Here is a 22,320-nt window from a genome sequence, read left to right as displayed (position 1 = left end):
ATTACATTTTCTCAGGCCTCACATGCTCAGTGTGTGATAACACACTGGTCCAGATTCCTATTTGGATTGCCCCAGTTTTACCCATTACGGAAAACTTAAAAGTTGCAGGCTTTACGTCTCGTACGCAAGGTAAGTGGTTTAAAGCACAATCCTTTTAAGGTGCTGAGACTGCAGCTATTTTATCAACACTAGCTCTTTATTTCTGACAGAAGCAGCTGCCCACTTGCTGCTGACACAAGACCGAAACTCTTCAAAGCTGTAAAGCACCGGAACTGCAATGCAAGCCTATTTACATAATAAAGACACGCACTCCCTTCAGATCGCTTAATGTCTGTTTATGTAAGATTAGGTGCCCAACAAATGTGACAATGTGATTAACTACAATACATAAATATAAATTAAACATGGAAGGTGGCTGAGTTTAGCAACTTTCCATCGCTCAGGAAACAAAATGAATGAACAAGCACAGTTTAGCATGACAGATTTCACTACTGAATTCAAAACTATTTAAACCGTGGTTCTCATGTGGGAATGTAAGTTCGAATCTGATCCGCAACATTCCCGAGCTCCTCCATGCTACTTCTCATGGTTCCGATAAATAAAAGTGTCAAAAGGTCCAAAATAAAACAACAGCCGCCACACAATCTCTAAACACTGTGGCTAACATGTTTGATTTTAATGTCTCCTGCTCCTTCCAATAATGTCCTGTTTTAACTGTCACTAGTCATATAAATTAGAGACGTCCCGGTCAAGTTTTTTTTGTGCCCCTGATCCAATCCGAGTCATTTAATAGAGCGATACCTAGTCCTGATCCAATACTTGTATTTTCCCTGTGCTTGGTGCACACTTCAAATACATAAAAGTTATTCAAGTCAATCCAATGCATACAGGGACGTACAGAGAGTTCCTCAGGGGCAGGGGCTCAAATGTAAAAAATGGGCATCTATCACTACAGAGTAAAAATAATATGTTTACACGTAGCATTGCACTTCTTTTACTTTTAATGGTGGTTGAAAACCCAATTGAAGGTCCATTTTCTGCCACTTACTGCATGACAACTGATGTAAAATAAAGGATCGGGCTCAGGATAGCGGATTCAACCAGTTAAAAATGCCTAATTGGCACCATTACTGATCCTTGAGATTGATTGGGACATCCCTAATATACATTTTTTTTTCACTGAACCTAAAGATACTGAACCTAAAGGCATAGGGAAATGTCGGCTTTTATTACACGTATTTCACGACGGAACTTACCGAACATCGCTGTGTGCTGGGATAAAAGCGCTTGTTGTATGTGCGTAATATGATGGAGCTGTCAACTCGTGAAGTGCTTATTAAATGTGTAAAGGAGTCAAAACAGCGGAAGGAATCCCTCCGTCACACACACAAACAATCTGCTGCGAGGAGACGCGGTTCTGACGCCTGTACTGAACTGTGATGGGCAACATCACGACTATGATGAGAAAAAACAGTGCTTGAGCATTCTGTCCTTTTTAAGTTCTTGTGACATGGTCCGTGATGCATTTATATTTCATTCGAACCGCAACAGAGTTCGTTTGGAAGCGGACCGAGACGCATCTTTTCAGCGGTCGTTTGGACACATATTCAAATTAACCACACTAACAGTGCATTTGCATCGAAGTTCGTTTTAACCGAACCAAACATGCCAAGTGTGAACACACCCTCAGTCATAATTCTCCCTAGTCCTAAAAATTAAAGTGTCAAAACAAAACAAAAATTCCTGATGCCTTGTTGCATCATAAATGCAAGCATCAAAAAAAGGTGCATAAAAAATGGCTACTACAGCACATGCTGACACTTTCAGCTGGTTGCTCATGTGGTCAGCATGAGTTTGAATCTGTCTTGTGATTCGAATAAACAAAAAAAACTTCAAAAAAACCCTGAACTAACAGTATTAATGGTTTCATTGAGCAGCAAAGCACTTTCTACTAATTGCATATTTAAAGTAGATTCTCAAGCATAAAAGTTCTCAGCAAAGCTCCTAATCAATGTTCAGGGCCGGTATGGAGCAGATTTGAAGTCTGAAGTGAAGTGGCAGCATTTGAATGATTAAACACCGCAGGAGCCCGCGCTCGGCTCTCGGCAGGGGCTGTCGATAAGATGTGCGGCCGGGCGTGCGAGTCGCTCACCTCTCTCGCAGTAGGGCTCTCCCTCCTCCATGTAGAAGGCCTGGTTCCTGATGGGCATTTTGCAGGCGGCGCACAGGAAGCACTGTACGTGGTAGGTCATCTTCAGGGCGTGCATGATTTCCTGTGGAGAGGACAGAGGGGTGTGAGGGAGCTGTTTTTGAGGTCATAGTATTATATTGTCATATTATAACATTAACTTACATCGTTTTTTTTCTACAATTTGCATGATTCAATTCTAGTAACGCTTAATCATTTCTGTTAAGCCATATTAAATAATGCTTTACAGATCAGTGAATATACATTTGTAGAAGAATAAACAAATTTAGCAAATTCGAAAACAGCTGTTTGCAGCTCATTTTTTAACGCTTGGAATAATAAATAAATAAATAACCTACTAATGTATTGTGCACAAAAAGACAAGAAATGTGTGTAAATATGTTAAGATGATCAGAAAGTAAATGGGGTAAAATGATGTTGACTTCTGACATTTTTATCTAATAGAATGTATATTACATAATGTAATGCTCTGTATATTACATATATACTCTACATATTATTAAATACCACCGTTCAAAAGTTTGGGGTCTGTTAGATTTTTTTGTTGTTGTTGTAATTATTATATTGTTTTAAATGTCTCTTATGCTGCATTATTTGTTTAAAATACATTATTGTAAAATTTTACAATATCATAAAAAAGTATTATAATTTACAATAACCGTCTGTTTATTTTAATATAAGTGACCCTGGATCACAAAACCAGTCACAAGTAGCACGAGTATATCTGTGGCAATAGCCAACAATTATAGATTTTTCTTTTATGCCAAAAATCATTAGGATATTAAGTAAAGATCATGTTCCATGAAGATATTTTGTACATTTCCTACTGTAAATATATAAAACATTTATTTTTGTGAGTGAATGCAGCACAATCGCGAATTTTCTCAATATTTCGATTTTTTTGCACCCTCAGATTCCAGATTTTCAAATAGTTGTATCTCAGACAAATATTGTCCTATCCTAACAAACAATACATCAATCGAACATTTATTTATTCAGCTGATGCATAAATCTGAATTTAAAAAAATTGACCCTTGTGACTGGTTTTGTGAAAGTTATCATGATGATTGTAATGTTTAAAGCAGATGTCTTAACAAATGCCAGTAGACCGGGAAGATTTTTAGCATCATTACTTCAGTCTTCAGTGTCACATGATCCTTCAGAAATCATTATAATATGCCGATTTGCTTTTCAATAAACATTTATCAATGTTGAAACCAGGTCTGCTGCTTAACATTGTTGGAAAAACAGTAACATTATTTCTCAGGATTATATGATGATTTGATTTTTTTTTTTTTTATTAACAATAAAAATAAATTTGAAAAAAGTCACATTTTACATCCTTACTGTATAAAAGTATTGATTTCTTTACAAAAAAAAATCTTGCTGACCCCAAACTTCAGAAGAGTATGGTATAATAATTTATTTTTACCAGTATCCTTAACGATTTAACAAACTATTCCACAACTCAGTTTGAATGGATCAGTGTATATTCCTGTGAAACTACTCAAAAGAACTGCATTGTGTGTTTGTGTTGCAGAACGGTAGGAAATGCGCTCACCCCAGTTATTTTCTTCTTGCATTTGGCACAGTTGGGTGAGTAACGGTTGTCATAACACTTGGTGCAGTAAATGGACCCCTTTTCCTCAAAGAAGCCCCCCTCGTCCAACACCTTTTTACACTGACAGCACATGAACTCCTCGGGGTGCCAGGAACGACCGAGCGCCACCACGTAACGTCCCCTAGAACACAGGCACACGAACACAAAGTCTTACAACTAAAGCCTTTTGCACTGAAGTGAAAGGGTCAGCTCAAGCATCAGCAGCTGGGTTTAGCACTCTTAAGTGTTCAGTGTGCAAAAGCCATTCTAATGGAAATAGTAGGTCAGACGCAGAAACCCACTGCATTCCGTATTGATTCTCCACAGCAGAAAGCCCAAGGACATGCCGCTATTTCTGCGCTCAGCGTATTTTAAGAAATATTCCTGCCTTACAAAGTTTGACAACCTTTTATCCCTCCCCATGTCTTGAAGTAATGACATTTAGCACACAGTCATCATTGATTTGGAGGTATTTTGGGCTGCCTGCAGCAGTCAGCTTTGGGATTTTACTACATTTTTGGCAGTCCTGAAGTATGACTCCAGCCGTACCTGATGATCTTGTTGCAGGCGGCGCAGAGCGGCGTACAGCCACTAGTGTCGGCAGGGCTCTGCTGTGCTGCCTGAAGGATGGAGCTGCGGTTCTGCATGGGAGTGGGTTGGACCGGCTGCTTGTGCTGGGTCACCACCGTGCTGGTCTTGTCTGGGTGGTAGCGGTCTGCAAAACCGGGGTCCGTCACCCATGGTGGCCTGCAGGACGGGCCGGAACTCACTGGCGCTTTAGCTGGTGCTAAACAAAAAAGACAATGAAACATCTATTTTTTCAGCACTTCCTCATTATGGTCCAACAGAGACCTGTTAGCAGTGTGTACATTTATGGGCTGCTATTAAAACGAGTGCAATGGTAGTCGAAAATGGCTTGCTTTTATCCAGAGATATCATTATCATTGAGATGCTGCAAACAGCGTGAGAGGAGAGCAATAGGATCAGGTTTAATTCAGCTTATATAAAGCGCATCTCGGGAGAGTGATAATTGAGTCATATTATCATCTTTGACTATAAACACATCAGTGCCCCTTATGTCTTACTTTTCCCATTAACATCAGGCCTGTCTGAGCCAGCCGGACCGCTCCGTGAACAAGTCAGCAAGTTAAGTCCTCCCCGTGGGAGCGACTTCGGGCCGTGAGTCAGTGCGTAATGTGAGAGTCAATCTATTCTGTCAGTTCTGAGAGTACTTACCTTGAACTTCATCAGGTTTGTCTGCTGGCTTGGACTTGGCAGGACAGGGAGTTACTCCGTGACTGTAGAAAGAAAATTTCCTTTCAGAACACAGGCCATAATAAAACGCCGTTAACCAGAGCCAATGAAAATGTTATTAAGCTATGCGACCTCTGACATTTACATCCTGGATGGAAAGTACACTCCTGAACAAAGCGAAGAGATTAAAACATCATGACCTGGCATTTTATGCAAATTAAAGTACAGAATGGGTGTTTTCTGCTTTAACTGTGAATAAAAATCAAACATTTCATCTTTATTTTTTTGTACTTTCTTCAACAAAAGTAAGTATCAAAATTACACTAGTTTCTACCCTTGCTTTGGCCAAAGTCTAAGCTAGAATCGCCAATCCCAGAGTGCACTGCACTGAATTTTATCCATAAGGCTATAGAATTTGATCAAGATAAAACAATTATATCTATTTAAATGCAGTATTTTATGTAATGCCCAAGTCAAGTCACCTTTATTTATACAGAACTTTATACAAAACAGATTGTTCAAAGCAGCTTTACAGTGATAACGGGAAAATTATGCATTCAGCTGATGTTCAACTGAAGTCAGTTCCGTGTTGTAAAGATCATCAATTATTAAATTAGTTCATTTCATCTATAAAGCAGTTCTGCAAAAAAGTTATGTCATCGTCCAGTTCAGTTCAGATCTCACACAACAGCACCAGTACAGTCAGATCAATAATATAACCAAGTCAGATCAAAGACTTTAGAAATAAAAAAGACGATGCACTCATTCATTCCGCCATATAGAGTGGTGCAGGTATGACGTCACTTTGTAGGCCAACCGGCAGTTAGCATCACGCTGGTTCCCTCGACAAAAACCCAATAGGATTTTCCCATAGGCTTTTGGATTATGACTAAAAACAAGCTTTGTGATCAACAAAAGTTTATGATACTTGCACGTTTTGTCCATCAAGATAATTATCACAGATGAACACAACTTATGTGAATTTTGAAGCCAAAATTAGTCGCCCGAAGTAAAAAGCTAAAAGTAGGCTATAAACAAACTAGCGTTACTCCACGGTCCCACAAATTCAATGTCACCGTCACTAAGCTTCCGAAAACTCTTTCAGACTTTATCTGATAAACATTTTCCCAGAACGTTTGAGTTCGAATAGTTTATAAGAGCGCAATTATAACCATAACCATGCTGTAAAAGCGGACTGAGCTTACCTTTTTGGCGTGATGACGTTTAATCTCCTCGACAACCTCTGTAGTCCCATTTAACCACTTGTTAGCATCCGCCTTTTTAGAGACATGTAACAGCTTCAAAAAAATCACGAGTTGGGTAATATCGATGTATTTTATGTCGTAGAATAAAACGTGAAAGTGTCTTGAGCTTGTGTTCACCACAGACCTTATTTCAGCCATTTAACCAAAACCCCATTCAAAAAACCCATTGACTTCGGGACGATGGAACCGGAAGTGCTAAAATGGTGTGGGGTGGTGTGGCGCAGTGGATAAGACACATGCCTTTGGTGTGAGAGACCCGGGTTCGAATCCACTGTGAGACACCAATGTGTCCCTGAGCAAGACACTTAACCCCTAGTTGCTCCAGAGGCGTGCAACCTCTGACATATATAGCAATTGTAAGTCGCTTTGGATAAAAGCGTCAGCTAAATGAATAAATGTAAATGTAAATGTAAAATGCTAACTCGCTTCCGCGTTTTGGCCTACAAAGTGATGTCATATCTGCACCACTCGATAGACCTAATGTAGCCCCGCCCCTTTTCAGCGCTGCGCTTGTTGTCTTTTGTCTTCTGGTCTGTATTTTCACAATGATCTTACGTATTTATGAATGAGCGGCTCGTTTTATAATCTTCCCAGTCTACTGGCATTTAAGACATCTGCTTTAAACATTACAATCCTCATGATAACTTTCGTTAACTTTACAATAAGTAAATCCACTTCACGAGCTAATTACTCCTCCACAGCGATGCCATAGAAATATACAGAGCGACTGCAAAAACGGTAGTTCAAAGATGGCTGTGTGCTTGTTTCTCTGGCGCATAAGGTCTATTGCGCGTTGCACTTTCTCCCATTCATTGTAAAATAAGTCCAGCCTTCTAAATGAAAGAGCCAATCGGCATTTGGTAAAGTCATTGCATCACTGCAGCTGCCATTAGAAGCTCCGGTTGCTATAGAAAGAGTCAGAGTTCTGAGAGGCGCACTTATGACCTCACATGCGCATTGGCTAGTCCAGCCTGAAAAATGCAGATTTCAATCGTAAGCTTGGTGAACAGGTTTGGAGAATTAGCCCATTCAAAGAGATTGGAACTGTACTTGCATGACTGAAAAAGCTGCCGAAAGACGTTTCAAAGATGGCCGCCAAGTGAAATGACTTGCCTTAAAGGTGCAGTAAGCAATTTCTGAGAAACGCTGTTGATATTTGAAATCACCAAAACAAACATGTCCCTACCCAAAAGGATCACACCCCTATCTTGATAGCTCCACCCCCATATTCACAAACAGACGATGCAACACAGGCACCTTCCCCATCATGAGTGTATATGCCCCTTGCTGCTGACAACAAGTGTGTTTTGGTGCTCTGTCCGATCCACTTTTCAACAGTGTTTCTCAGATTTCTCCGATTTTCTTTGGTAATACTTGGGCTAAGTAATGCTTAGAATATAAAGTTGTTAGCTTAACTAGCCAGCAAAGCTAACATTTCAATGTTTGAATCTTTTTGGCCCTGCTGAAAAAAGCACATTAAACCAGCCTAAGTTGGTCTGCGGTGATTTAAATAACAATTAAACACAAGAGGGAAGTTATTTATTCCCTCACTTCTTTAAAATACTAAGGAACAGACATGTATAAAAAGCAGAAAATGTTGAAATGAAGAAGAGGGAACAAACAGAGGCTGAAGAAAATAGAGGAGGACAGCAGAAAGTTTCACAATGTTTTATGTACTCATAGACATGAGTCAACAGATTATTTTATCTTATTGGAGACAGAACCAGAAGAAGAGCGATCAGATGACATCATAATAGTGAATTATGCTAAATTACAGACAGAAAAAAAGAATGAAATATAAAGGAGAAAGAAAGAAAAAAATCCCAAGGGGGGCTACACAACAATCAGAAAGACGGAAAGGGCAATACGAACAGTACTGTGATGGATAACTCCTCTGAACAACCACAAAAATCATAATAACAATAAATTAACATGATTATCAGTTTGTAGAAACGATACCACTTTAAAGAGACTATGTCACACCAACAGCATTCAGATATTCCTAATGGGAACTTGAATGTAGGGCTCAATTTGTGTGGTTTTTCCGACTATGCCTGCGTTTCTTCTCACGTTTGTTTTTGCTATTTTCAACTTGCATTGTTTTTTTATTATTTTTTTTTTACATTTTTTCATTAACTTGACAACCCCCCCCCCAAACCCCAATTTTTTTGTCCTGGTATAGCTGGGGTTGGTGTTCACCCATAGCTGGCACGCGGTATCGAGGTGATGCGTTTGTATCTAGTGCGGCCGTATCTCAGCCACCTCGGCCTTCTGATGCCCGGGAGACAGAGCGTTCAGGACTTGATGTTGAGGGCACGGGCAGATCTCTCGTGATGCCAGTCTCTCAGCCTGGCATAGCGGGGACTCTGAATCTCAGTGAGGAACTTTTCCCTGCATTCATTGCACGACAGAGAACAGGAAATTAGGAGAGCAGTGAGAACAAAACAGAGGGAGAGAAAGACATGCCAGCACATATAGAAAGTGAAAAGAAGGGAATGAAAATAAGGTGGAGAGCAGCAGAACAGAAAGTCAAATCAGAAGGGATTGAAGAAAGATTAAAAGTTGCAACATATGCAAGCAGTGAAGAATTCAGAAAAAAAAAAAAAAAAAAACTCAGTGTATCTGTAGATAACCAGGCCCAGACAGAATCTGCAGCCTTTTTCCTACATTTCCTGTTTTGATTTTAATGGAAAACTTGCTAAATGGATTTGGAACTACACGCTTTTTTTAAAGACAACAATTAAATAAGCCAAACGTTTTAAGGGCATTTAAACACAAGAGAGAGTGTTCTGATGGATAGCAATGCACAAGATGCTTTTTTAAGGGTATGGAAAACATTTGGTTTGAAATCAAGTAGGAAAATAGGAAAGGCTATTTCTGAAAGCAGAACTGGGTTGCGTCCAAATTCCCATATTTCATAGAAGTGCATTCTTGTAGGTATTAGGGCGGTCGAAATCTAATTTGCCCAAGTAATGGTTTTAATTATTATCGATGCTAAAAACAGTTGTGGTACTTAATATTTTTGTGGAACCAGTGAATCATTTTTCTCAGGATTCTTCAAAAAGTACCACATTCATTTGAAATAGAAATGTTTTGAAGTATTATAAATGTCTTTACTGTCACTTTCGACCAATTTAATGCATCCCTCCTGAGCCTAGAAGTATTCATTTCCTTCAAAAAAACAAAAGCACTCCAAACTGTTGAAGGGTAGTGCACTTGAAAAAACGTTTCAAATCTACCGGCGACTCCGCTCCCGTGGCCTTATGGGATAGCAAAGTTTCTATTGTATAATGGAATAATTTCATAAACCCTTGCATTTTTTCCTCTGCATAATCCACCCATCAAAAATCAATGAATTGAAAACGGCGTAAACTAGATCTATAAAACTGTATTTTATACATGACAGGCATTTATATTCTGCAGAAATCTGTGGGCGCGATTCTGTGTGGGTCTGATTATAAGGCACACAGCACTCTGTGTATGAATTTATACTGCAAATGCACAGATCAGACAAGGGCTCATAATGCGGATCAAAGCATATTTTCAACATTTCTCCGCAGAGAGCTGATCTCTTAATGAGGGTACAAAAAGGTCAGAGCTAGCGATTTAATGCTTCAAACTGCACTTCATTAGCAAGTTCACACAGTTCTTTACCTGGACCTTTTCATGTTCTCATCATCCGGGTCCTGCACTGAGGGAAGCAGGAGAGATACCAATCAGACCAACCATTAGACACACACACAAAAAGAAAATTCCACGGCCAAGGTCTGCACAATGCTACAAAACACTTGAGGATTGCTGCTTTTAAAGGAACTACCTATCACCTTTCACACGAGAGTCAATCCCGTGAGATGTACAGGAACGGTACGGCAACAATGGTTGACTGAACACATCTTTCCTACCACTTACACAAGAGCAAATCACAGCCACTCAGGCTCTAGATCGCATAAAGGAGAAAATCTCAGCCATAACCCTTTAAGCTATGGATAGACGACATTTCCCACTTCTTTATGATCTCAATCTCAATATCAGATCAGCAGCTGGGTCCTCTAGGACATGCTTTCTTACCCTCCTACACTAAGATTAGTCCCTGGCACCAAGTAAAAAAGGGATTTAGGAGGGGAGTTTTTATTTATTTATTTATTTATTTTTTACTTAGGAACAGGGCTGGGAGATACAACTGTATATAGAGTACCGCAGTAAATACACCGTGCAATTAAAAACAAAAAAAATTACAAAAAGTAGAAAATACTACTTTACTTTAACAGCTTCAATATTTTATAATTGGAGTTGTATGCATGTACGTACGGAGATAGAATGATGGATGGATGGATGGAATTGGATGGGATGGGTATGAATTGGACTTGAATTTCTGGAGCAAACCATCTCGTGATATACCACAGTATAAATAGTTTTAATTCACGTTTAAAGATTTTGTTCATAACTCCTGTCCCTACTTAGGAATGTCTTTTTCCACATTACTTCACAAAATACTGACTCCCTGAGAAATGATCTTTCCAAAGAAACCCATTGACACTAATGAGCTTAGATGCTGAAAAGCCCAAATGAGAAGCAACTGCTCTGAGAGGAGTATACGGCGATGACAGGCTGTGGTCTGCATGTGTCTGACTTACTGAAGTCAGTGCCTGTGAGCTGGGCCAGGATTCGGAAAGAGCGAGACTGGGTGGTGCCGGTGCGCGGCTGCCAATCCTCCGTATCCTGGATCAGTCTCTTCTTACTGCGATCGTTGGGGATGAAGCAAGCCATGTTTTCCACCCGCAGACCGTGCCTGGAGACATGAGCCCTTCGTGACCTCTCTCATTCACCACAGCAGCACAGCACACCACCAAAAACACACAAATGGCTTCACATAATGCGTGCAGCACAAGAAGAGACGACTACACCAAACACAGCGAGGGAACGTGCTGTACATGAGGATCCAAAAAAAATCTGTTTTTGTTCTGGGGTGCATACATTCCTTTACAAAAACTCATCATGGTAACCAAAGTTTCTGACAAAATAGAGTAGTTACATTTGCTACAACACAAAGTTACCACAGATCTATTAGAGTAACTATATTATTATGGTGCAGAAATTAGCATTGTAAAATTTAGTAAGGTGATGTTTTAGTGCCAGGTTTTTCAACTAGGGGTGCCTTAAAGGGATAGTTACCCCAAAAAATAAAATTCTATCATCAAATACTCACTCTCATGTCGTTCAGAACCCATAAGACTTTCGTTCATATTCCAAACTAGGGTTGTGCCGATAGACGATAGTATCGTGTATCGACGATAGACAGAGATATCGCCGATGGCAGATGCCTTTGACGATATCAATACGATAATTGGCTCGTTTTCCTATTAATGTATTAAATCATTATTATTATTATGAAGCTAGTATAGTTACAATTATATTTGCCTTGCCTAAATTCATAACGACATCTCACCACATAACCACACTTGCGACATCACATAACCACACATGCAACGTCACCGACGCGCGCGTATGAGGACTCCTCAAAGAAAATATTTTTAAAACAGAAAAAAATTACATCCCACAACGAAATTGAATTGCAAGGTGATCCATTCACAAATTGCCAAGAGTGCTTGTTTTAACAGACGCATCATTCTTATACAGAGCCAAGATGAAGACGCGGCATCGTTGTTCGTCAGTATTTTGTTTCCATAGCACATTAACAAAATATTTAATGACAGTAAAAACACTAAAAACAGTACAATTACAAAATATTCATTATAATAATAATATCAATAAAATTATATAGGCCGCCTAGGCCTAATAAAGTCTTTAGTAGGCTACACAAAGCATCTGTGAAACTGCCTGTGAAAATCACAAGCAACTTCAAACTTGTTTAACAAGAAATATTCTTCTATTTTTTTCACTGTCAATAATGTAAGTCCACAAGAGAAATATTAAGCCAGTAAATTAAGATGCTGTAGCCTACCGTTATATCCACCGTCGTCTCTGAGAGAACGCGCAGTTAATGCAGTGAAAGCTCAGTCCGTTTCTGCTTTCGTTTTCAGGGTATGATCGCGTTTACATGCACGTTATTAACTCGATTATGCTGAATAAACTGACAATGCATGTGGTCATGTAAACGGATTAACCCATTTTCCTTTATCAGAGTCAAGTCATAAGTAAGTAGGGTAGACTGGGTACAGTTGAGACACTTTTTGCGTTTTGATTTTTCACACAAAAAATAGATACTGAAAAGAAGTGAATTTCCACATGGCATGCCACATGACATTTCATTAGCTTGTAGACAAAGATATTATCAATCAATAATACCCACAAGTAGTTTATATTTTCCACAATTACCTAATAAAAATAAGGTGCTTTTTGTCTCAACCTTGTCTCAACTGTACCCATATGTGGTACAGTTGAGACAGTGCATGGTACAGTTGAGACACCCATTTTTAATGATGTAAAGATAACTTACCATTCATTGTAAATATAAAAAATAAAGACAAATAAAGAAAATAACAATTGGGCAACATTTTTGTTTATTCAACCATTTATATTCATTCATTTTATTTAAATTAGCACTGGTTAAAATTTATAAAGCAGGAACAAGATATTAAACAATATTTATTAATAATACACAGTTTAAATATCACAAATATCAAATTTTATTTTCATTTGCGTCCTATGCTGGCTAATTACGACCTTTAACCTGTTATCATAACACTGAACAATTAAACAGTGTGTTTCCTAATAGAGCTCTATCGGGGGTACAGTTGGTACACGTGTGTCTCAACTATACCCCGCTGGCCACCTCGCACATTTCTCTAGATTTTGCAATTACCTTGCATGACACAATACCATGAAATATGCCAGTTTTTAGGGCACAGAATAAAGTTTGTGGTGATACCAGTTACGTTTAACAGTCATATAGGGATAATAAGCTATTCATTGTGGAGAGTGCATGGTGAAGTGAACGTCCTACTTTAGAAAAAAAACTTTACCCGATATTTTCGGATCGGAGATGCGTCCACTGTTCAAATTTCCCACAAACAAAGAGGACACTAATACGCATGTGCACAGCAAAAATCACAACTTGTGCTTGCTGCGAACGCAAGTTATTAAAGGTGTCTCAACTGTACCTATGTCTCAACTGTACCCAGTCTACCCTACCGATCGACTTTTAGATTTTTGCCTCTGATTTCTCCCGGCATTTAAAACCCGCGTTATTTCGGCTTATTGAAGTGCGGTGCGCATAAGTGAAGTGCATCCAGACAGAGAGAGCACTGGTAGGAGGACATATCGCAGACTCCGACTCTTTCTTGACCCAATAAATTAAAACGTGTTCTCATGATCTCGTGCAGAAGCAGCCTACAGTCAAAATGCTGCATCAGTAACGGCATGAGGGGATCATGTGTGTCCGTAAATTTCCCGCTGACATGTTGAAATATACAAGAATGGTCAGATACAAGAATGATTAGGATCTTTTTTTTTACCTCACTATACCAGTAAATAACCTGATTTAGCCTATTAATAAACACTCCACCTTTGCTAGCAAAATAGAAAAAGATTCTCATTTAAAACGAAGTAATAAAACAAGCAAATTGATGAGTAAATAAGCAAGTTAATAATCAAATAAGTAAGCCCCGCCCCCCTCACGATAATATCGTGTATCGCCGATCTCACAGGCTGACGATAGGACGATATGAAAATGGAGCATATCGCGCAACCCTATTCCAAACACAATGTTTATATTTTGAATAAAAGCCTAAATAAAATCTGTTCATCATATAAAGAGATTGTGTCTCTTCAGAAGTCTTGGATTCATATGGATTTATTTTACAATCTCTTAATGAACATTTTGAAGCATCAGATTTTTAGGTACATAGAATTTTAGTTTGTGTTTCAAAGATGAACAAAAGTCTTATGGATTTGGAACAACGTAAGGGTGAGAAATGATGACAATTTCCATTTTTTGGGGTGCACTATCCTAAGTGTATACTAAGTAAGTAAATACTAAGGTATTTGATGGGGTCCATGGAGAAGAGGGGCTATAGATGTTTTAAAAATGTATTTATTTCATTTAACAATTAAATGTTCCTTATTTAAGCCAACCATTATTTTTAATAGTAATTAATATTCATATTTTATTTGTGTAATGTTAATAGTGCTTCAGCTTGTTTCCCAGTGCAGCTTTATTAAACCTGGCATTTACTTTGAATATTGTTGGCTCTGTGACAAAAAATCGTCTGCTAAATGCAAGAGTCTTAAATCAAAGTTATTATTCAAAATAGTATTAATCAGTTTAAATAATGTAGTAAAAATATATCAGACAAAATCTTTTTTTTTTTACGTACTGGCGTCTGTGGGTTGGCTGAGAGTCTGGTGGGAGGGTCTATAATGATTGAAAACCCTGTTTTTCACACATCAGAGTCATAACTACATGCACACAAAATAATCAATCAAAACACCCACGAAATGTGATTTCTATTCAGGCTCCACATCATTGCTCCATGCTCTAATGAAGTCGCTCAAAGTGCACGACTACATTTGCTAATAGTTTCAAACGACCCAGCTAAAGTGCCATGTTTCAATACAGTTCAACTCCTGAGTGAAAAAGCAATGAAACATGGTCTGATGTCGTCAAAAGCAAGAGTTTATTAGTGAGGTCAGCGGCAGGTCTAAGTTCTTTTAGCTAGTGCATTAGAGCCACAAGCATTCAGCACTTACTTCCCCTCAGGGTACAACTCCTCATAGAAGGCTTCTCCTCTAATGAACGGGAGAGTGAAGGAAGACAGAAAAAAACAGGATGGAGAAAAAAGGAAAAGGAGCACAAATAACAATAGCGAAGAAGAGTGGGAGGAGTACAACAAAGAACACAACAGTGTCCATTAAAGCAGCCTGACTTCACACCGAGTGAATGGAGACTGTCCACTGCGCTCTGAAATATCAACGCTGGAATAAAGCTGTACATTTACAATCCCAGAGTGAATAATTACAGATTGAGACGGCAGTTTAGATGTGAGAAATCTGCCGTCTCCTAAAGCCAATACTGCAACAATGCAGGCTTGGGAAAAAGGAAAGATAAATTAAATTTAGGGAAACAAATATATGAAAACGGATAGAGGCTGAGCCACAGGGCTGGGATTTGATGGCCAAAAACAATAATTGCACACATTTTTCAGAGCAGGAGGGAAATAAGGAAAGGCATTACTAACTTGTCAAGAACTTCCATCTGTGGAATGACAAAGGAGATTAAAAAAAGAGAGGAGAAGAGAAAATCGTTTAGAAATAAATCACACAGAGCATTTAGAAAGACATGATGCAGAGACAAACAAAGCAAATTGTGGGTTTCTAGTGGTGAAAAGCATCACAGTGTGCGTTAAGTAACACAACAGAAAACGTGGAAACATGAGCTGTGCCTCCTGTTAAATAAGTTAAATGATTCTGTTCCTTTCAACTTTTAATGTGCTTTTATTATTAAAGATATCCCTGCAACTTTTGCCAAACATGACAAGCACTAGATCAAACTGACACTGAATCTGGCTTTACGCCATTAAACCAACATCTCCCTAAATACATGGTTACAAAAAGATTTATGTGTTTTCCAGTCGTTTGTGACAACTGAATAAAATCATTTCAATTTCTAGCCAGTGAATCATTAAGTATTTTAAAGTTGAGCAAGTAGAAAATATCCAATCAAAACTATATTTTATTCATTTACTAGGGGAATTTTTAAAAACATATCCAGAAAAATGCATATATATATATACACACTATAACTTTTTAGAAAGACATCTCTAACAAAGCTACATTTATTTGATCATAAATACAGTGAAAACGGTAATATTGTGAATTTAAAATAACTGTTTTTTGTTTGAATATATTTTAAAATAGTCATTTATTCCTGTCATGATAAAGCTGAAATTTCAGCATCATTACTCCAGTCTTCAGTGTCACATGATCCTTCAGAAATCATTCTGATTTGATCATTTGCTGCTGAATAAACATATCTTAATATTATCAATATTGAAAACAGCTGTGCTGCTTAATATTTTTGTGGAAACTGTGATATATTTCGATACAGGATTCTTCATAAGAACAGCATTTATTTCAAATAGAAATATTTTGTGATATTATAAGTGTCTTTACTGTTACTTTCAATCAATTTAGTATGTTTTTGGTCAATACAAGTATGAATTTCTTTCTTTTTAAAAAAATGAATAAATAAATCAATCTTATACTGACCCCAAACTTTTGAACAGTGGTGTATACTATGAAACACATAATAAAATATAATACTTTTGATTTGAAAATTTCAGGCATTTTTCAAATCTCAAAAGTTGGTACCATTCCACAAACACTGCAAGCAATAGTGCCCCTTAGAGTGAAGAGCTGTAAAAACAAGCTTGTAGGCGTGCGGTGCAGTAAACATGCTCAGAATGCTGACGTGACTGTGTGATCTCCAGAGAACACGGAGACCTCAGTGCTGGATCGCACAAAAAAAAAAAAAAACACTCCAGCAGCCGAGCTCGGATTCAGACTCCTTCCCTCCACTACACTCCAGAAAATGTTCCCAAAATCCAACTTAAGTTCAAGGCTTCTGAATAAAACAATGAGGACATCTATTTAAATAAAACATCAGCTTCATGCAATTTGTTTGTGAGGAAACTTGTGTTAAGGTGGATTACAGTACAGGAGCTTTTCCGAGTAAGGCCGTTAAGTAATTCAGCACCGGGGCCGTAACGGCATTTTGAGGGCTCAGCAGATTTTATGGGAGGGTCTGGACTCTATAAACAGCAACAGACAACATCAAGCCCCGGCCTAAAGACAGACTTCAACCTTCTCAACCTGGCCAGATCAACACCTTAGACCTTCACAAACTCCTTCATGTGTTTATGTTAAATAAAAAATAAAAAACACCACAACTTTACTGTCTTTAACTCCACCGGACTTGACGGCAAACATCTGTTGTTTTGATCAGCTTAAATAAAAGTGCTCGTTAAAATGCTGGACCCTGGCGGAAAAGAGGAGCAGAATGTCCCTGCAAAGGGATGATAAAGAGGTGGAGAGGAAAACAGATGAAGACGGCGTGTTCGAGCGGGTCCCAGAACAGTCTGGTCACCGGGGTGGCGATGCAACCGCCCGTTCCAACAAGGAAAACAGACACAGCTGCTTAACGCCACATCGTTTATTACAAGCACGCACAATAAATCCGGAAAAACACTAAAGAGCAGACTCTTGAACTCACTGACCCCAAACCTCACTGCAGAAACGCAACACAGTGTCGACTTAAAACTGTCAGACTAGAAGCGAAATGTCAAATCGTGCAGACTGCATTTTAATTAAATAAATATATGCGCAACCATCACCAGAATATACTATAAATTGTATTATTTTTATTAAATACACGATTTATTATTTTACAGTACAACAGTTACAATATTTCTTATTTTGTTTAATGTGTTGTGTTTACATAATATATGTGTGTGTACTGTGTATAATTATTTTGTATATATAAATACACACATATGCATGTATATATTTAAGAAATATTTGCATACATATACTGTATATATATTTATATAGTTTATATTCTATATAAATATATATTTTTTTATATATAAATAACACATTTTTCTACATGCATGTGTGTGTATTTATATATACAAATTTAATTATACACAGTACACACACATATATTATTAAAAACAAACTTTTATTTTGGATGCGATTAATCGCGATTAATCTTTTGACAGCCCTAATATATATATAATTTATATATTAGTTACTGTTAATTTAGTTCATTTAAATATATATATATATATATATATTAATTTTTAAAATTGTGTTATTGAATAAATCACAATAATAAAAAAACATACATTATATATACATTATATATAAATAAATAAATAAATAAATAAATAAATAAATAAATAAATATATACATATATATATATATATATATATATATATATATTAAATTAAACCATAATTTTAGGGCCTCATATATATATATATATATATATATATATATATATATATATATATATATATATATATATATATATATATATATATATATATATAGAGGCCCTAAAATTATGGTTTAATTTATTTGTTATTCATTTATTTTTCCAGCTGCTTACAAGAAAATAACCCCACTCATTTTAGAATTATTAATTCTTTCCAATTATAGCTATTTAAGTCCTCTGGTAAACATTCCTGTATTTCTTTATATCGCAATATATATGTCAGAAAAGTAAACATCACAATGTCAGTTTTATTTTTCCAATATCGTGCAGCCCAATTTCAGAGCTAGCATCCAGACAGCTCACGCTCACCGTGAATTCTGGGAGCTGCGGGCGTTCTTACCCATCACTGAGGTATTGCTGCATCATTAGAAACATGCAGCCTTGGGTATGATGAGGCTCATTATTGTGGACTAAGCTCATCAAACAGGTCCCGTGGCGATCAAAGCCCGCATTAAAGACAGATTATGAGCCTGAGTCTCGGTTGGAGACCTGGCTGACTGGTCACCTACCCATTGTGAGGCTGCGGCGTGCTGCTGGGCACCTGCGAGTTGAAGTTAGGCTTGGGGGCGTACGACACTGGCTTGATGACAGGCCCCTTGCTGCCATTGCCAAAAGCTGCGGAGAACGGCCGCGCCATCTTGTTTATGGCTGTGCTCGGTGCAAACGAGTACTTGGGCTGACTGGATGCAGGTGCGAGTGAATCCTGAGTGTGGAGAAAGAAAGTGCAATGCAACACCATGCATGTCAGATCATGCACACACACACACACACTATTTCATAAACTCCAGTGGCACCACAGGTGAATGCACAGTCCCAGATACGGTTTAATAGTTAATCCTCTGCAAATGAGAGGATTAACTGGTGGGAAAAAAGGTGAGAATTGTCTTCATGTCTTTTCACAGCAAATTATGGAGCACGGAGAAAGTGGAGGGGGATTGTTTGAGAAGTGTGAACACACCCTGGGCACAAATATTTATCTTGAGATCAGGCCAAGGTCCAGCTTAAAGGACCTACTTCATTTTAGCTGTACTTTGTACCTGAATGGGTCGAAAGGAAAAGTATAACTGTCTGATATGACTAGAATTATAACAGGCACTGTTGCAGATACCCATGCTATGATCTATTGCAGCCACACGAGGGCGTGATTTCTCCCATTCAGATTCAGAGTTTTATTTTGCATTTGCATTGTGGAAGGAGATACAATCTGATTAATTATTAATGCTACATTTTCTTTTTATCTGCCCAGCCAACACTTTCACTGACCCAACAATAAAATAACAAATATAATTTTTTTTTAACATGTTAATAATTTTTAATAAACATTTCTTTCGAAAGTTTTAAATATAGTTGTCATATGTGTGTATGTCAAATATTAAACAAACAAATATAAAAAATATATAAATATAAGTAATATAAAATTATATGAAAATACAAATATAAAATAGTTTATTAAGCTTTTAATTTGCAATTCTAGCTATAATGTATCCAGCTATAAAATCCATAAAGGCTAAATTAATTTACAGCATGTGCAAATGGCGTACTGGGAAAATGTACATTTAGTCTGGATTTGTGCATTCTGTGGCAATGCAAATTCAATCAAACCAAAAACTGCTTAGGGGAAGTTTTAAGCAAGACGTTTAACATTAGAATCAGACAGGCAAATAGACAAACCACCCAAACTTCCGCAATATAGTGCAACCAGCCCACAAAGCTAACAGAACCATGAAACTTACATGAGAATGAGTTATGAATGAATTATGAAGCATTGTGTATTTGAGATACAAGTATGTGTGTGGGGGTTAACTTAGATATGCTTTGGGGACAAAGTAGTGCCAAGAAATGAGCGAAATCTGACACAAAAAAAATAAAAATAATAATCCTTTGGGAAGTACAAGGATGAACTTAAAGACAAAAATTATTCATAAATAGCAAATGTTTGCAAAAGTTCTTCCAGGGTCTAGTTGTAGTTACATACATGCATATATATAAATATATATATAAATCATTTTATATTTAAAGTAATATATTTTATATTATATGGTATGCTCATATGATATTTAGCTAGCAAGGTGTACATGTGAGTGTGTGTGTGAGTGTGTGTGCTCAGTCCTGAAGTATTCAAAGCAGCTGAGAACTTGAGAACAGATCTAAATATCAGATATCAGGAGCTGGTTGAGTGTTCTTGCGAAAGCTTTGCAGTTCTGTCAGACAGAAGAGAAAAAGGATAACCCTCTTACCTTCTGCTCTCCTCCGGCAGGATGAAAAGCTCTGCAGAGAGACAATTAGAGAATTAATTCACTTACGCTCGTTCGTAAAATGACTCATTTCACTGCAATGTTTAAAATGTTAACTAAAGAGAGTCTAATGGAAGAACACATTTGTGTTTAATTCAACAAGTCTCATGATGAACTCATTTGTGCCAAATTCAACAAGTCTCATGATGGGAATTCAATTGGTTCTTTCTGGCTCCCAAATCCCATTTTATCAGTCTGAATGGAATGTTGCAGCTGTATCTGTGGATAAATACCTGATGTCTGTCCAAATGTTTTTGAATAGACACGTGACTCAAACATGTGGAATAGCAACGAATCAGATGTGGATAAGAAAAAATCTAGTTGTTAAAGTCACAAACACTTAAAGTTGGCATTAAAACACCTTTTCAAACTGTTTTTTTTTTTTTTTTTTCTTGTGCTCATTCTCTTAAAGGAGAACTCCGGTCAATTTTAACATTGAGCTAATTTTTTTTGTACATTTGGAGTGCTGTCAATACAGAGAACAACGACAAAAATCGGTGTTGCCAACACCGTGTTATCCTCTTTTTAAAATTTGCACCCTGTTGACTTCAATGGGGCAAGTTTTAAACCTGCTTTTAGCCTCTTAACATCCTTGATGTGTCATTACAAGTGCACAGGTCATGTGAGTGATTCCTTCAGAGTGAACACGGTGAATCTGACTGCAGTAGATGTGAAAGATATGAATAAAAATGATATTTATTTAGCCAGCGCTCATACCTGTATTTACATCCTGTTTTCGGACAAAGTCCATAGTAATCGATTGTCGAGTTCACACGCATGATCATAGGTACTAAACCAATGCGCGTGAACTCGACAATCGATTACTGTGGACTTTGACCGAAAACAGGATGTAAATACAGGTATGAGCGCTGGCTAAATAAATATAATTTTTATTCATATCTTGCACATCTACTGCAGTCAGATTCACCGTGTTCACTCTGAAGGAATCACTCACATGACCTGTGCACTTGTAATGACACATCAAGGATGTTAAGAGGCTAAAAGCAGGTTTAAAACTTGCCCCATTGAAGTCAACAGGGTGCAAATTTTAAAAAGAGGATAACACGGTGTAGGCAACACCGATTTTTGTCGTTGTTCTCTGTACTGACAGCACTCCAAATTTACAAAAAAATGAGCTCAATGTTAAAATTGACCGGAGTCCTCCTTTAAAGGGATAGTTTTTAAAAAAATGAAAAATGAAAAACCCAAAAATGAAAATCCTGTCAGTAATTACTCACCCTCATGTTGTTCCAACCCCGTAAGGCTTTCGTTCATATTTGGAACACAAATTAAGATATTTTTGATGAAATCTGAGGGCTGGATCACCTCTCTATAGGCTTCTATGGGATCGAGACTTGCCGGCCCAGAAAAGTTAGTAAAGACCTTGTTAAAATAGTCCAAGTGACTACAGTGGCTCAACCACAAGTTTATCAAGCGACGAGAATACTTTTTGTATAAACTTTTCTGGGCTGGTAAGTTTCGATCCCTTACAAGCCTATGGAGGAGTGATCCAGCTCTCAGATTTCATCAATAATATCTTAATTTGTGTTCCGGTGTTGGAACAACATGAGGGTGAGTAATTACTGACAGAATTTTCATTTTTGGGTGAACTAACCCTTTAACAATTAACAAAAAAAATGACCAAAGACCAGTCTATAGTACCCCAAAGTACAATGGTATT

The 22,320-nt window shown here is 37.6% G+C and overlaps 1 protein-coding gene across 3 annotated transcripts in view; it reads right to left on the bottom strand.

The window, feature by feature from the left end:
• The window catches only part of pdlim7 (PDZ and LIM domain 7), a 44,238-nt gene that overhangs the window by 3,059 nt on the left and 18,859 nt on the right, over nucleotides 1–22,320 (bottom strand). For 2 of the 3 annotated variants that reach the window (XM_079891983.1, XM_079891984.1), the window contains exons 4-9: nucleotides 20,583–20,613; nucleotides 18,855–19,048; nucleotides 5,046–5,107; nucleotides 4,359–4,596; nucleotides 3,771–3,951; nucleotides 2,153–2,273 (exon numbers count right to left, since the gene is read on the bottom strand). In XM_079891983.1, coding sequence (XP_079748109.1) covers nucleotides 2,153–2,273; nucleotides 3,771–3,951; nucleotides 4,359–4,596; nucleotides 5,046–5,107; nucleotides 18,855–19,048; nucleotides 20,583–20,613 — 827 coding nt within the window. Of the gene's footprint in view, nucleotides 1–2,152; nucleotides 2,274–3,770; nucleotides 3,952–4,358; nucleotides 4,597–5,045; nucleotides 5,108–9,982; nucleotides 10,020–10,962; nucleotides 11,118–15,037; nucleotides 15,077–15,525; nucleotides 15,543–18,854; nucleotides 19,049–20,582; nucleotides 20,614–22,320 lie in introns of all 3 variants that reach the window. The other variant, XM_079891985.1, reaches the window with a different exon arrangement.

Source organism: Squalius cephalus, assembly GCF_949319135.1.
Source record: "Squalius cephalus genome assembly, chromosome: 14".
In the NCBI taxonomy this organism is placed as follows: domain Eukaryota; kingdom Metazoa; phylum Chordata; class Actinopteri; order Cypriniformes; family Leuciscidae; genus Squalius; species Squalius cephalus.
This window is presented reverse-complemented; position numbering and strand designations above follow the sequence as displayed.